The 17,309-nt window shown below is 42.9% G+C and overlaps 1 protein-coding gene across 2 annotated transcripts in view; it reads right to left on the bottom strand.

The window, feature by feature from the left end:
* Positions 1-2,168: 2,168 nt before the first annotated feature.
* Positions 2,169-17,309, bottom strand: part of LOC147899570 (HNH endonuclease) — a 41,300-nt gene continuing 26,159 nt past the window's right edge. Inside the window, exons 2-7 of one of the 2 annotated variants that reach the window (XM_087378678.1) lie at positions 9,724-9,778; positions 9,509-9,583; positions 9,307-9,398; positions 8,551-8,636; positions 2,934-3,013; positions 2,169-2,714 (exon numbers count right to left, since the gene is read on the bottom strand). In XM_087378678.1, coding sequence (XP_087234804.1) covers positions 2,589-2,714; positions 2,934-3,013; positions 8,551-8,636; positions 9,307-9,398; positions 9,509-9,583; positions 9,724-9,778 — 514 coding nt within the window. In that variant the 3' untranslated portion in view covers positions 2,169-2,588. Of the gene's footprint in view, positions 2,715-2,933; positions 3,018-8,550; positions 8,637-9,306; positions 9,399-9,508; positions 9,584-9,723; positions 9,779-17,309 lie in introns of both variants that reach the window. The other variant, XM_087378676.1, reaches the window with a different exon arrangement.

Below are 17,309 nucleotides of genomic sequence, written 5' to 3'. Positions count from 1 at the left end.
ATATTATCGTCCTCTGAAGACCAAAAATCGGCCTATGGGACCTGAGCAATACAAAATCCTCGTACACAAAGACTCCTCCCTTGGAGTGGAGGGTATTAAGAGAAACTACCTTTATGTCTTAGATGAGTTCCTGTGCTTGAAAAGCTTATAGACAAACGTTCCTAAAGCTGAGAGAGAGAGAGAGAGAGAGGTTTTGTGAGAGAGAACAGAGTTGGTTGCAAAGCTTCAATTGAGGGAGTTTCTTTGAGAGTGGAAAGAGAGTTTTGTGTAAGTTTGTCAAGGAGAGACAATGAAAGAGAGATTTGAGGAAAGTAAATCTTTTGGAGAGGGGATGGAGAGAAAGAGAGAGAGAGAGAGATTTGAGGAGAGTAAATCTTTTGGAGAGGGGATGGAGAGAGAGAGAGAGAGAGAGAGAGAGAGAGAGAGGTTTACAAAGTTCAAAGGAGACTCCACATAGCATTCAGCGGCCCTTATACTCTTATACATCCGCCAAAAATCAAGGAAAAAGATTTCTCATAATACAATCCATTTGTCAGGCTTTACGCAGCTTTTGACACGCTTGTGTGCTCTTGCAAGCCCTTGGTTTCTTCCAACAGCAGTCAAGTCAGCCCTCTGAACCTCAACAAAGCTCTCAAAGTGGGGGAGACACTAGAAGGAAGAATATTGGAGATACCTGTGTCGACGGATGGTGGGTATAAAAATATTGTTCTTCACGACTAATCTAATAGAAGAAATTTGTATACATACTATATCTTGACTAGAGCAAATTCTGTGCATACTTCTCACTGCTCAGTTTGTACTTTATTTCAATGCAAAAGATAACCGCATGCAGATGTTTGGATATCTTATCAAAGAAGTAATGAGATGGAGAACACAAAGACATGCATGGCTTCTTGTACTTGATCAGCCACATTTGCTCCTGAAGTTCCACATTCGGCAATGAGTTACAATAGACTAAACTCAAACTCAAAAGTACAGAAGGCACGCTGAGAGAGAGAGAGAAGAAGAAGAAGAAGAATATATTATCGTCCTCTGAAGACCAAAACCGGCCTATGGGACCTGAGCAATACAATATCACAAGTACATGAAAGCTCCTCCCGAAGATGGGAGGGTGGAAAGAGAAACCACCTTCTAGGATTCAGGTGGATTCCTATGCTTGAAGAGCTTATACACAAATGTTCCTAAAGCTGAAGGTGACCCTTTATGCAGCAAATCAGCCAGTTTGTTATGTCCCTCAAGGAGGTGATTGAACTCTTCCCTAATGTGTGCATAGTGAGGGCATATCATTACCATGTGTTCTTCTGTTTCAACCATACCTTGATCACATAGTTGGCATATTCTACTCTCCCTTGGCATCTTTTTCCATCCCCCTGTTTCTATTTGTAGCTGGTGTGATCGGGTGCAAAGTGAGGCTAAAGCCCTCCGTTTATGCACTGCTATAGGTGTACATATGTACTTCTGCGTTGTTGTCTCCCTTCCTGTATAAATTGACCAATATTCGGGGTTTATATATGTGCGATAGTACTCAAATTTATCTTTGTTTTCTGCTGTTTGCCATTTCCTGTGTAGTGCATTCAACAGGTCATAATGAAAAGCCTCTTCATCAATCTCCTCTGAAGAGTAGTTTAAATACTCTTCTACTTCCCACTTCTTGAACCATTTTTTTAGGTCCTGTGCCCATCCGGAGTCCATTTTTTAGAGAGAGAGAGAGAGAGAGAGAGAGTCTTCTAAACCCACCATCAAATAAAAGGATATACATTCCAGCAGATATTTCCCTAACCATCTCGTCACAAAACCCCTACATGCTCACTGACGCCCGTCGTGACAAGACAACCCATTAAACCAAATTGCCGTGCATAAGATGCCAGCCTCTATATATGCTCCAAAATGAGATTCCCAAACTGTCGCAGAATTTGTATGGTTAAAAAAGATTTATTCTTTTCCAACATTTTCATGCTTCCTCCAAAAGTTTTCTTATCTTTGAAATTCTTGCAATGAAAAAGGGCCTTTCTGAAGTCGAAAATCCCTTGAAAAATCCAAGGATAATGCCAGCCAGATGTCAGCCATACATGTGATCATATGCAAAGAACATAGCAGATGAATGAGCTGAATTTGTAACAGACTTCACTCAGTTTGGCCTCCTCCCCTAAGCTGTTGCGAAATGTGAGCACAATCTTTACAGCTTGCTATACAAATCCAGAATTCTCAATGATAGGCAGGAGCATATGATGGCATTGCAGACAGAATAACTAGTATTCACACATTGCTTTGCAGCCAAAAGCTTCTGCATTTTGAAGGCACTACAAAAACCACATGTATACAAAGTTCACAATTATTTACTCAGCTTGCTCGGAATTGCTGCAGGATACTGTGAAATATAAGACCAAACATTAACTACTTAGTCTCCACATAGGGAATATTACATAGTGTGAAGGCTTTATTCATATATACATAACAGATGAAGGGAAATTTCACTGTACAGATTATCAAATGTGCAGTAGTAAATATCAAGTTTACAGATCATGAAGTATGCTGGTTTTTTATACTAACAATTTCTAGCACTGTTAGGAGGCTTTGACCAACTGCCTTCAAGGCGCTGCAGAACGCTTTGGCAGATAGTCTATCCACTCCGACGGCATTCTTTTTGCGCTGTTCAAGGTCCTGTAAGCTGCGTAATTAGAAGGCATATCTCTTCCCTCCAATGGCTTAGGTTCCTGATGGTTTCAATGGTGTCACCAGAGACAGAGTTAGAGATCTCATTCAATTTTTATACAGATCTCATGGCATTTAAACATTGACTTCAAAAAACTTCAAGGTTAGGACTTCCCATCAACATTCATTACATAGCTGATCATTCCTTCAAAGGGGAAAAAAACTAAATTCACATTTCCTATACTGCCTGCTCTTTCCCAGCCAGAGAACTAAGAACTTACTTTTGGTACTTTGATCAATTCCATATTAGCTTCCTCCAAGGTTTTGTCTCCCTTTCTTGTATTGCATTTGGAGCATGCTGCTACCTGAGACATGATACACTTGCATTAGGAAAATAATTAGGACAAGTCACCCATGCATGCCAATGTGAGATGAAAGTTGCATATCTGTTTGATATCAACAAAAATCCTTTCAGATTTTGATTGAGTAAAACAGATTCACAAATCATTCCTTCAATTGCACTTATCCATGGCTCTAACATCTCCAAACAACTCACGTAGGCTACTTGCTAGTACTCTAATTAAGAGGACTGCTCCTACCATTGGAGAGTTCTCATATACAATGTTCCCAACGAATCACCTCATCCCTTCTAGATAACTCACCCCCTAAAGCACATTTTCAATTATAATACTGGTATAGGACTTCATGATCCCAACCAAACAAGCCCCATGCACAGCTACTAAAACCTCTCCTTCTATCATTTCTATTCCAATTCCATTCATGACTGCCCGCATCATGCATCTCTTCACACCAATTGCATGCTGAAACTAGCCATCAACCCTCATACCCACTAGAGCTCTCCACTACACGAGACAAAACAAAGGGCCATCATCTCTTTTTTTATTCTTTAGTTGGACCAGCGGCCCTAAGGTGTTTTTGGACAGTAGACCTCAGAGAGGAAGAGTGAACGGGTCTTGAGAGACTAAAGGTCATGATGCTATCTCACATGAATCAAGGGAAGAGGTGCACTCTGCACGACATTGTCCTAGTACAGATGCCTCTCACCTCTCTGAACCGAGTCAAACAAACTGAACTAAGGTAGGCTGACAGAGACTGCGATTGAGGTCCCTCTCATCATCTCTGCAGCTTGCAACAGAGGGAGATCAGCAGTGCTGGTATACAGGAGTCCAGATGGTTCCGTTGACAGGGCATATATCAATACTCACTTGATGCCCTCTTCTTCAGGTTGACACAGCAAGAGATTCATCAAACCATCCAAGACGATCTATGGCAGTTTATACATCCATCAGACAAGGATCTCATCTTCCGAACACACTGGGAATGGAGTCTAGTAGTATGTGGAAGGGGTGGGCATGTGTGTGTCGTGTATGGGTTGAGAGCGTGTCTCAAAGGATAAATCTTTGGAGTTCAAACTACCCTAGACTTCCCCCATTAATCAAACTACTAAAGAAGTATTAAAGAACAAGATAGCCACCATTTTACACAATTTATCCCCAAATTCCATGACCAAAGAATGAAATCCCACCTTTCTCTACCATAAGCTTTGTCACATTTAAAACAAGCATAAGCATTAACTCTATAGCATAGTCAACTGCTAGAGAAACATTTACAATGTTCTAAAATATGGCACTCCCTCTAATCTGTTTTGTTCCCTCCTCACCATTGATGCCAATATATCGCCCATATGCAAAGCCGATGACTTGGCTATAATCTTATAGGGGGCATTTAACATTGTAATTGGTCTCCAATCCCACTACCAACCAACCTAAACAACTTAAGCAATCATGCATTCACATCATCTAACAGACGGCCCTTTTTATGGGATTCATTAGCCATGGCTGCCATGGCCAAGAATAACAATGTAATGATGTCCAAAACTCTAGTCCGTTTTCAAACCCTCACAACAAGAATAGTCTTACTTAAATATTGTCTTTCCCTTCCATCAATCTAGTTTTTAGTCTCGACAAGACTTCCTTAAATCCCTGTTGTGTATTGGTCTCTCTCCTACAATTTTGGCCAGCCCTTTCAAAAAGGCATCCACTATCCTCCATGGCTCTGGTCATAGTGCTCGCCACCTCATCCATCATTCTATCAATCACTTCTTGCTTTTACTTTTGTTTCAAAGCTTGTAATTGTCTCCCTTTCCATCTACTTTTGCTAGTTCCAAACTAAAACTATGGAAGGATATTACTACATCCTCAAAACCCCTCTTATGGCCATGAGCTCTACCAGTTGTTTGTGTGCCTCAATGTGTAGCCTCTCCTTGCACCATTTCCAAGGAAACTTGTTACTTCTTTAACACTTGTATCCTGTCGAACACAAGGGTCACTAATTTCTACTATTGACCTCTTCCACAGTTCCTTAATATCCAATCAAAAGCCTAGATCCTATAGCGCCCATGCACAATCCAAGATCTAGCTAAGTGACTGAGGGAGCAATCCAGAATTGAAGACCTCCTGAAAGGCCAACCATAGGGGAGAATGAATGACCTCCCAAAAGCACTTGAAAAAGGATGGTGTCATGCCATCCGCACTTGGACAATTTTGCGAGGCGAAAAGTCCTTGAGGGCAACAAAGAGCTCCTCATCTGTGAAAGGGACATCCACCTACTTGCTGAACCACTGAAGAAATGTGCACCCAAACCACATGCCGGGCTACAAGAACCTAAGGGGAATCCTGCGTCTGAATTTGGTATCGATAGAAAGAGGTGGTTGTCTCTACAACTCTTGCGGTCCAAGAAAATCTAGCACTCTCATCTCATAGATGCTGTAGCTAGGACCCTGCCGAGCGCAAGGCAACGGTTTGGAAAAACCATCTGGTCACCATATCCCCCTTTTAGACCCAACGCCCTGTAGGAGTGATAAGAGAACTCTCCCTCTGCGGACTTCTGTGGCCTAGAGGTCAAGCCATGCACTCTCATATCTCACGTCAGCAGAGCTAATAGATCATCCTTGTGCTAGAGAGAGTGCGGTGCAAGCTTTTGTATTGGAGCTCGGCCAAACTCTCCCTTGCAGGAACTCTCCCTTGCCGGACGGGCCATGGTCGCCAACCAGGTTCTTTTGGCCACAAACTAGTACATAGCCTCGTGCTGGTGTTTTCACAAGGGATGCATGCGACAGCTCAAGCGCTCGGTATGCAACTTCTTGTGGGGAGGATTGGACGCAAGAGTGAACACTAGAGCCAAGGTCGTCTTGCAACCGGTGATCCTTCCCCAAGCAGACAGAGGATGAGGCATCATAGGCCCGGAGATGTAAAGCAAAGCCCTGGTGAGCAAGCTGATAGTGTGAGGACTCACTCCAAGCTGCAAAGCTCTTACTTCAACGAGGGCTTCTTAGGAACACCTTGCGCACAGGTGGCCCGTGGCAGAATCTTATCGGTGGATTTTCTCAGAGGCTTCCTTCATAGGGAAGGACTCTCCTTTGATGAGGAGCCTTTCTAGAGTGTGTCAGCAACTATCAAGAGGTCTAATTTGAGGTAGCCCATGGTGCTAAGAGGAGTTTCAACGCTAGCAACAAATTTAGCATCCAATGATCAAGTTGTAGATAGCCTAACATATTTGACCACCATGAACATAGCATATACAATTATTGAGGTCCCAATATATGGCTATCCGAAAGCAAGCCATTGGAACGGAACTAAGGGAATTCTCAAGTATGTCAAGGAAACCCTAATTCTTGGGATTGAATATAAAAGAAGCTATAATCTAAAACTTCAAGGTTTAGTGGTAGTGATTGGGTGAGGTGCTCATATGGCAAAAGGCCTACTTCTAGATATTGCTTCAATACTGGATCTAGCCTAATATTGTGAAGCAATAAGAAAAAAAGTACTATTAATTTATCCTCCATGGAAGACGAATATAGAGTATCCAGCAACACAACTTGTGAGGTTATCTGATTGAGGAGGATCTTAAATTATATTAACCTTATTCAAAAACATCCAGGCCCGTCAATGACCGATAATCAAAGCTCTGTTAAATTAGCCAAGAATCCTATATTTCATACTTGGACAAGGCATATTGAGGAGCAACACCTCTTTATACATGAAAACGAGCTTTCTATTCTCTGACAAAAGGTCAAGTGGCTAATATCCAAATCAAACCTCTTTCAAGAATTAAGCAAGGAAAGTTTTCTAACCTAATGCATGTGAAGCCTAATCCATTATTCATCATGGAGGAGTGTTGGAAAAAGTGATGAACTACAAAGTTAGTTTACTAAGTTACCCTTGGGGTAATTTAGGGTTAGAACTAATTAAAAGTCCAAAAGAGTGGTAGGTAGACCTCTGTCTTAGGTTAGAACATCCATGATGTTATATCACGGAAGGGGTTAGAGACTTTTAAGGCATTACACAATGTGGCAAGCCCCCACATACATTTATCATGGATGAAGGGGATGGGGGCCACATGGCACCAATCAACTGGTCTATCTCAATGTCTGGTAGCCTTGCCAGTGTCACATGCAATCACCATGTAACTCACTCTAGGGTAGCCAATTAAATACAGGTATTGCATCTATAGATGTATTTAATGCATGTTGATTGGGCACACTATGTCAATGTGCCAAATAGGATGGGGCTGAAGCTCCAGCTTCTTCGAGAAGCCACGAGGAGGCTTCTCCCTCTCACCTCCTCAGGGGTTGCTCTATGTATGAAGGATGTTGTGCGTTTGCAGTTAGTAGTTGCATTTTCAGTTTGATGCATCCATTATCTGCGCATTTGTGGGAGGGCATCATAAACTAGTGCCTCCCCTATTTTCTTTCAACAACATGTTCAAGCAAAGGCCCGTGTATGGTCTAGCCACAAGCCTACATGGATATCATACTTCTTTGGGCTATCCCACAAAGATCTACTGTGGTTGGTGTAACTGAGACAAGAGGCAGCAATAATCAGCGCACGGGCAATTTCCAGGAAACCATTCAGTAATGCTTGTGGCAATTCCTAACTACCCACCAGCTTTGGAGGCATGCCCTTAGGATCCTTCACATTCCTCCAAGGATTCATAGAGTACTAACATGGGGCACATTAGCTTGGCTCTTATAGGGGGAGTAGGTCTTTCAAGGGCGAGAGTGGTTCACTAGCCTTCATGCTGAAACAGATCCCTATGATCAAGCTTGCAGTCATCACCCAGGCAGAGATCCTCCTTGACTTGAGGACAACGTGAGGGAGATGATAGACAGCTTCACAGGCTGGCATACTATGGCAAGCAAGTGATAGGGTGGATACAGTTGATTGGCGGCCTTCATGGTGGGTATTCCACTCAACGTTGTCTACACCTTATCTTCTATATGGAAACAGACCAGGGAGGACCCCCGCACGACAGCTTTCACAAGACCTGGCCTCCAAGCATTTATGGATTTGCAATCAAACATACTTTCCTCAATTGGATCCTTGTCGCTGCTCCAAGTCTCTCAAGAAAATTAATCAAGAAACATGGAACCATCCCACAAGGGGCTGCTCTCACCAAGGCCCCAAGATGGCTGCTTTGTACTCTCTTTTTCTCTAAAGCTTAATCAGAAGTTCGTTCTTTTTTCTATTTTGGCAACCTCCCAAGAAAACAAGAGCTGTCAAAAGTTTTATGCACTTTACACAAAAATATGGGGAAGGTCTTCTCCCTTCTCTACTGTATAGGGTGTAATTCCACAACCCTGTCAATAGCTTTGCAACAGAGCATCTCATGCACTTAAAAGTGATCACTCCATGATATCGCCTTACCGTTTCCAATTGCCTATGCCTCCACATGTAAGGGCATTAAGATGTGTGGGAATTTTTGAAGTTCACATGGAGAGGCATTAATTATAGAAATGCAGAGACTTCAGTTTGAAGGACCAGACGTAAAGCTGGGGATTGAGTTAGCAAAACTTGGGAGCACATGTATGAAGACCACTTACAAGATTTTGCCAAGACCATTCTCCCCCTCGAGAGATGGGGACTACATGATCCAATGTCAAGTTATCACGTGCATTGCAATATCTGCAGGAACAAGGGCTGTATCAGTAAGCTGTTTCTGGTTTGAACAGATACCACAATTACAATGGCTAAAGTCTGTACTCAAACACAACCCACAGCGGGACCTCTATTTGGTTGAGGAAATGTGCAGCGGATATAACTTGTCAGAAAGAAATTACACCAAATACGCATAACCAATCTCGTCTCTCACTAGCAAAGGTCAGTCGAATGATAAATTACTGTGCAGCACTTTCAAGTGATTGATGCAGACTGATAATAGTTTTATTCACTGCCAGCATTAGCCATTCAGAAACAAGCAAATAAAAGTTTGCTAAAAGGCAACTGGCCACATTTAAGGACAATACAAGACCCAAAAATCAATGATAACCTGGAATAAATTGAAAGGAGCAAGAGATGTCATGAGAACAGATCACCAGATATCACCATTGGGAAAAAATTTATACTCTGTGAAGGAGGTGACAACTTTTTCACATTCGTTATTCTATGTAATTTTCAATGGGTTTGATTCTTTGCACAGTATGATGACAGCAAATATTACCATCAGTATGATGACAGCAAATATTACCATCAGTATTCTTTGCACAGTATGATGACAGCAAATATTACCATCAGTACAAGTTTGGCTCCAAAAATAGAGCGGTCAACTACACAGAAGATCCATCTACCAACTTACTGGCATCTGAATTTATCTCGTAAAAATATGTTTTTTCGGTTCAGTGACAGCTTAATCCTGGCAAGCTTGGGAGTATGAACATAGTCTGTGATCTGAAAATACACAGAAGGAAAATAATTTCACAGAAATCTCTGTTCCATCAACAATTTGAAGTACTCAGTAATTGTCAAGCAAATCTTTGAATACATGGTACATGACTTACTCGTAACACAGCTGGAATGGCATAAGTTCTGCCAGGAGAGTTGATCACCTGGTCATAGTACTCAAGAACATCCGCCTGTATTACAAAGAAACAGCTCCATCTCGAACATTTCAATGGTTTAAAGTAGTTGCTGATGAAGACAAGCTAAAATGATGAAACGTACAAAACCCTTATAAAATTGTTTCAGTGTGAGATGTATAAATATCCAAACTAACCTTCTCCAGAATTTCCAGGCAAAGTGCACGCCTCCAGCACACAATATTGATAGGCCTGGCCACCAAGTCCACATACCGATAGTGATTAAGCTGTCCATTACCATCCTATCAAGCAATACACTACAATGGCCATTTCCAGCATGGACAGCCCAACACAAAATTGCATCTTTCGAAAAACATTAATTAATATGGTGCAGAGTGCAGATTGCAATCACTTCTATTGCAAGCCTCTACAGAAGCTATCCCCCCCCCCTTCAGCCCCAAAAATAAATCAAAAAGCAAAAAAGCACAGACAAAACATAGCACATGTCCAAAACATAAAGCATTAGATGGATTCAGTGATGGACAAATAATGACGGCGACATTACTCATGGAGTGTTAGTTCAAAAATTAACGGCCACAAGGATTCACCCAACTTTCAATAGCCTTCAAGATGGAGATGCAATAACATAGGGGCCTATAGGATCAACTCTTGGTCCTTGCCCATGCCATCAGTGGTATCTATTGATGTATGTTAAGCGGCACATGGAGATATGGCCAAACAGCACCGCTAAAAGCACCTACAACCCTTAGCCAGCTCGGAGCTGTTAGAATTATAGATATAATTCAGCAGTGACCAATGTAATATAATAAGCTAGTTAGGGGCACTTTTCCCTCTTTAAGAGGTTTTTCCCCCTAACCGCAGTTAGTTCACTAACTATGGTTAGTGACTACTAAGGTTTTGTCACTAGGACAAAACCTTATCTCTCACTCATTGAGTTGTACTCTAACACACTCTTCTATTGCAACTCAGCTTTCAGCTTCCAAGCTTCCAGCTCTCACTCTCTCTCACTCTTCTATTGCAACTCAGCTTGCAGCTTCCAAGCTTCCAGCTCTCACTCTCTCTTGCTCTCTCTCACTTACCATTCTCTCACATTTGGTATCAGAGCATTAGATCCAGCTCCCTACGACTTCCCCGTTGAGCTCCAGCTGCAACTCAGCTTCGCTGCTACACCTCGTCCGTACAGTCCCTACGACTGTACGGAATCCTGCCGTACCAAATCGTACCTGCGTTGCAGATCTGCGTCAAACGTTGCGTCCGTACAACTCGAGCTGTCCGTACAGTGCCGTACGTTCAGTACAACAAGTACTGCACGCACGCACCTGCACCGTTGCAGTACCTTTGGCAAATTTGGTCTAAAATTTGGGGCTTTTGTTCAAAAATTGCAAATTTGGGGCTTTTGGTGAATTTTCCCCTTTCTGATTGCAATTTCAAGCTCGAAATTTGGGGCTTTCAGTTTTGCAGTACAATTTCTTGAAGAAATTTGGGGATTTTGTGATTACACTGCAATTTTGCAGTAAAATTTGGGGGTTTTGCAGACAGAGTGCAATTCTTGCAACATCTATTTTGGGGCTTTTGTGTTGGGAGAGCAATTTCCGGAGTTTTCAGTTCATACTGCCTTTCTTGGAGTGTTTTGCAGCACTTTTGGCAGATTCTGGAGAGTTTTTGATGCTTGGACAGATTTCTGACAGTGCAAGTACAGAAATCTAAGTTGCATTTACAGCCCGTGCTTGGCTGTGTTTTTTGGGAGTTGTGCATTTCATTCCCAATAAGGGAATTCAGTTTTGTATCTGCTTCAATCTCTTTCTCAGATATGGCCCATCAAAATCAGAATGACTTCCAGTTCGGTGGTCTTTCACAGGAGGACAAGTTGGATGGTACCAACTACTCCCTCTGGAGTTTCATGGTACGCAATATTCTGATTTCTCGCAATTTATGGGATTATGTCAATGGGGATGAGATCCGACCAGCAGATATTGCACCTGCTACCCCTCCCCAGCAAGGAGGTGGAAGAGGTCGTGCACAGGGTGCAGCTGCAGGAGGACAAGTTGTTGGTGCAGCTACAATCACTACTCCAGAGCAGAAGAGATGGGATTCACGGGATGCCTTAGCTTTGTCATGCATCTCTCTTTCAGTGAAAAGATTTATCATTCCGCATATCCGGTCGTGTAAGACCTCCAGGGCAGCGTGGGATATTTTGGAAAGCATGTATGCAGCTCGGAATGATGCAAGGGTATCTTTCTTGAAAAGAGAGTTGAGTAATACACATATGGAAGAGGGTGACTCCATGTCAGTCCACCACCACTCTAAATTCTCTTCCTGAGTCTTATCTCAGCTTTCATACCTCGCTGAACTTATCATTGAGGGGGGGTGCAAATCCTCTCACTTTTCATGAGTTGATAGGACTTCTGCTTCAGGAAGAGCAGACCAGGAAAAATTTGGCTTCACGTGCAGGTGAACAAGCCATGCTCTCAAAGTTTAAATAAAAAACAAAGGGACAGGCAAAGACATCAGTAAATCAGCCTTCCAGTGGGTCAGGACAGCCTTCACAAAAGGCTAAAAATGATGCAAGTAAGCCCAAGAAGAAGGGTTTTTGTCACTACTGCAAAAAGCCAGGTCATCACATTGCAGAATGCAGGAAAAGGCTTGCAAAAGAGAAGAAAAACAGCTCCGGAATGGCTGTTTCAGATTCAGCTCCTCATGCATCTGACAGTGGGGATGCTGCAGCCAACTTTGTTGGACAGGATTATGCCTTTTTATCTTGCATTTCAGATTCTAGGCTGGCTGTTCCAGATGCTCGGGATAGTACAGCCACTTGCAGTGATGATACATATGCATTTTTTACTTGCAGTTATGACTCTTCTACAAATGCATCTGCTTTCAGTGTCAATGAAACACTGAACACTTGGTATTTTGACAGCCGTGCATCCAAGCACATCACTTCTAGGAAGTGTCATTTTACTTCCTTGCATCCACCTCCCGTTCGTAAGAAAGTCACTTGTGCCAACAACTCATCATATTCAGTACGTGGCACAGGAGATGTTGAGCTCACTGCCATTGATGGCTCAATTTTCAGACTTTCAGATGTCTTATATGTGCCTGGCATAACCAAAAATCTTCTTTCAGTGTCCACTCTTAACAGAGGTGGATTTCAGGTCATCTTTGAGGATGACAAATGTGCTGTCCGAGACACGGAAGATGACTATGCCTTAAGGTTATCTGGTACTCTGCTACGTGGGCTTTTTCAGCTTGATATTTTTGAGAAAAGAGCAGCCCATGCTCTTGCAGTTTCTACCCCTACAGCTGCCATGCAGAATGCATAATTATGGCATGCCCGATATGGCCACATGCATTACAACAGCTTTGGTTGATGCATTGCCACCTCTTGAGATACCTCCTCCACATGCCTGTGAAGGGCGCATTTTAGGCAAGATGCATAGATTCCCCTTCAAGAAGGATGGTTCAGTTAAGCTGTCCGCAAATTACAGCTCATACACATTGATGTATATGGTCCCATGAGGACTCCATTGTTGGGTGGTCATCTCTACTTCGTTACATTTATTGATGATTACTCCAATTTTACTTGGGTTTATGGGCTGAAACACAAATCTGAAGTGTTCACCGTGTTTAAACACTTTTCAACCATGGTTGAAAATGAAACCGGACTCAAGATACAGACATTGCGCACAGATAGAGATGGGGAATACTTGTCTGCAGAATTTGATGCTTTTCTGAAAGGCAAGGGTATTGTGCATCAGCTCACAGTTAGGCTGACCCCTCAGCAAAATGGCAAAGCTGAGAGGAAAAATAGAACCCTCATGGAGATGGACAGATGTATGCTGAAAAGCAAACACATGCCTCACAAATTTTGGCTTGAGGGTTTGATGTGTGCCAATTACATTTTGAATCGGGCTCCCACTAAGGCTTTAAAAACAAAAACTCCTTATGAGGTCTGGAATGACAGGAAGCCTTCAGTGGATCACTTCCGAGTCTTTGGATGCCTTGCTTATACTCATGTGCCAGTTGAATTTAGGCACAAATTGTCTGATAAAGCCATTAAGTGCATATTTGTTGGGTACCGTGCAAAAAGCAAGGGGTACCGTCTCTACAATCCTGCCACACGCAAGATCATAGTCAGTAGAGATGTGATATTTTCTGAAAATTCAGCTCACACTCAGGCTGAATTTCAAATGCCTTCGTCTTCAGAGGATGTCTTTGAGGGGTTGCTACCTATTGCCTTGGGTTCCCCTGCTGATTTTTCTGATGCAAATCAGAATTTACAGCAACCTCCAGATGCTTCAGTTCCGCCACAAGATGTCTTGCCCCCTCCACAGGCAGTGGAACAGGTGGTGCAGCAAGAAATTGCAGACATACATGCAGCAAAAACAGTCCCAAACTGGCTGTTACAGACTCTCAGGGAGAGTAAAATTGATGCTCCGTTACCTGGCAGAACTCGCAGTGCAGCAAGGCACATGGAAGGTGCTAATTCAATGGAATCAGCATATGCAGGTACTCTTCTTGATGAGGAGGAGCCTGCCACATTCGAAGAGGCAAAGGATAATGTGCATTGGATGAATGCCATGCACAATGAGTTGCAGTCCATTGCAAAAAAACAGACTTGGGATGTTGTAGACTTGCCACAGGGTAAACATGCCATTGGCACACGATGGGTTTTCAAGGTCAAACGGAAGCCAGATGGCTCCATTGACAGATATAAGGCAAGGCTGGTTGCTAAAGGCTATGCTCAGAAAAAGGGCATAGATTACGAGGAGACATTCGCTCCTACATCCCGGATGACCACCATCCGATCAGTTATTGCAATGGCTGCACATTTTGAGTGGAATGTTCATCAGTTGGACATCAAAACAGCCTTCTTAAATGGGGACTTGCTGGAAGAGGTGTATGTCAAACAACCTCCGGGCTTTGAAATTACAGCAAATGCACTTCAAGTATGCAAGCTCAACAAAGCTTTATATGGGCTGAAACAGGCCCCTCGTGCATGGTATGCCAAGATCCATGCCTTTTTGACTAGCAAGGGGCTGCACAATAGTCCTACTGAGAGCACCCTCTACATCAAGATGGATGGGGGGAAAATTTTAGTCATCCTTCTTTATGTCGATGACTTACTGCTCACAGGGTCCAATGAAGACAAAATTGCAGATTTCAAAGCTGATTTGCAGACCAACTTTGACATGTCGGATTTGGGGCTGCTTCACTTTTATTTGGGGATCCAGTTCTCTCATGAGAGACGTGGCACTGTTATGTCTCAGTCCAAGTATGTTCAGAAACTCTTGCACAGATTTAACATGCATGAGTGTAAGCCCATAGCCACTCCCATGGAGCCGGGGCTGAAACTCACGATGCATGATGCAGGAGAATTAGTTGATGCCACACTTTACAGTCAGGCTGTTGGATGCCTCATATATCTTTGCAACACTAGACCTGATATTCAGTTTGCAGTATCTCAGGTGAGCAGATACATGCACAGCCCAAAAACTATGCATTGGCAGGCAGTTAAGCGCATCTTCCGTTATTTGCAGGGCACGAAGTCTTTTGGCTTGCTTTTTCCCAGGGGGGGTGACTTGCAGATGCATGCCTACAGTGATTCAGATTGGGCTGGTGATTATGACACTAGGCAGTCCACTAGTGGCAATTGTTTCTTTTTGGGTAAATCTTGCATTTCCTGGCTGAGCAAGAAACAATCTACAGTGGCTACCTCATCATGTGAAGCTGAGTACAGGGCAGCTTTCACAACAACAGTTGAATGTGTCTGGCTGCGACGTCTATTTGCTGATCTTCATCTGTCTTTGGAGGGTCCTTCTCCAATTCTCACTGATAGTCAGAGTGCCATTGCAGTGGCAAAGAATCCAGTGTTTCATGCTCGCACAAAGCACATTGAGGTTCACTATCACTACGTCAGAGAGAAGTTGCATGCAGGAGAGATCAGTATGATCTTTGTGTCCACACATGACAACGTTGCAGATATTTTCACCAAAGCACTACCACGTGAAAAGTTTGAGGCATTTCGCAGTGCTTTGAACTTATATCCATTTGGTGATTGATCAGCCTTGTACATGACATTGGCACTGCAAGGAGGTGTTAGAATTATAGATATAATTCAGCAGTGACCAATGTAATATAATAAGCTAGTTAGGGGCACTTTTCCCTCTTTAAGAGGTTTTTTCCCCTAACCGCAATTAGTTCACTAACTATGGTTAGTGACTACTAAGGTTTTGTCACTAGGACAAAACCTTATCTCTCACTCATTGAGTTGTACTCTAACACACTCTTCTATTGCAACTCAGCTTTCAGCTTCCAAGCTTCCAGCTCTCACTCTCTCTTGCTCTCTCTCACTTACCATTCTCTCACAGGAGCATGGTGCATAGTTGCACAAAACGGTATTCCGGTGCCCTGAAATGGAAACACCAAAATGGTACCGTTTCTGAGACTTCCGAGATGGCGAAACGCTCGAAAACCTGTCTTTTCTAAAAAGACCTTGGCAGGGCTTTTAGCTGATGCGGCCCTTTGCCTCTCTTTCTTCACTGCTTTACTGCCGATAACACCATCCAAAAGTCCCTTGGCTACCAAGAGAATTCTAACCATGAAACGGTTGGTGCCTCCTAGGCAAGCACACCAAAAACATCATTTGGATTCTGAGCCATCTCAAACAAATACACAAAGGCAACAAACTTTATCAAGTCCACGTACTGTGAACACATTGCACAACCAAAAGTATGCTCACTTTCAAAGTCAATGCTGGGCTCAAGGATGCACCTCAAAAACAGTCTACAAAACTCCCTTGTGTGTTGCACACTTAGAGTCTTTGCCCAAACTAGCCAATGCTTGGCTCAACTAGGTATATATCCACTAGATGTATCTGAAAGGCAATATATACCTAGATGAGTCCAAGAACATGCCCAAACTCTCCCTCTAAAAATACAACATAGTGCAGTTTCAATCTCACGATAGTCACTCATAAGGTTGAAAACCATAAACTCCATCACACATAGCAGGGACTAGCTACTATGACATCCCCACTGACGTCATCAGCACCCAACAGTGGGTGTAGACCATAGTATAAACATAAGCTCTCACACATACAAATCCACACACCCATACATACTTGAGCATCCATTTATACAAAGTCTTCGTACTGAGTTTCTGAAAGGCAAGTGAGAGAGATCAGCAATTCAGGCCATCATCTATGGAAAGCGGCACCTCAAAACTGCGTGAAGGTTCCTCAATCTATAATTGGACCACATACCTTCCTCCACTCAGCTTTTTTCAGGTGGACGTCCACTTAACTGCTCCATGGGCCAATTGCCATGTCATGGTAAGAACACCCCTTCAAGTCTTGTGGAAACTATGTCGATTACCCAACAACATTTGCTCCAATAGCACGAATGTTGACCATATGGACAGTGATAGCCTGCCTTGGCTGCCCACCATGAGTGGTCCATTTTCCAATGGATGTCAAGTCTTGAACGAAAAACTGGAGGAAGAGGTATACATGGATCAGCCACAAGGATTTCATGTTCCATGTACAGATTCACAAGTTTGCAGATTGAAGAGAACTATGTAGGAGAGCGTCGTACCAGTGCATTGATGACCTCTTCAACAAAGTCAAATTGAGTCGAAGTCCATCATACGCTAACCTATATCCCTTTTCAAAGGGGGACAACAGGTTAATTGTAATCTTGTACGTTGATGACTTGATTCTTATACGTGATCACAAGGAGAAGAAGCATGTCAAGGAGCTGCTGAT

The sequence above is a fragment of the Dipteris shenzhenensis genome, chromosome 8 (genome assembly GCF_047967505.1).
Source record: "Dipteris shenzhenensis isolate YYH24624 ecotype China chromosome 8, Dip_SZ_1.0, whole genome shotgun sequence".
Classification (NCBI taxonomy): domain Eukaryota; kingdom Viridiplantae; phylum Streptophyta; class Polypodiopsida; order Gleicheniales; family Dipteridaceae; genus Dipteris; species Dipteris shenzhenensis.
The sequence above is the reverse complement of the archived record's forward strand: the minus strand, read 5'-3'. Positions and strand labels throughout refer to the sequence as shown.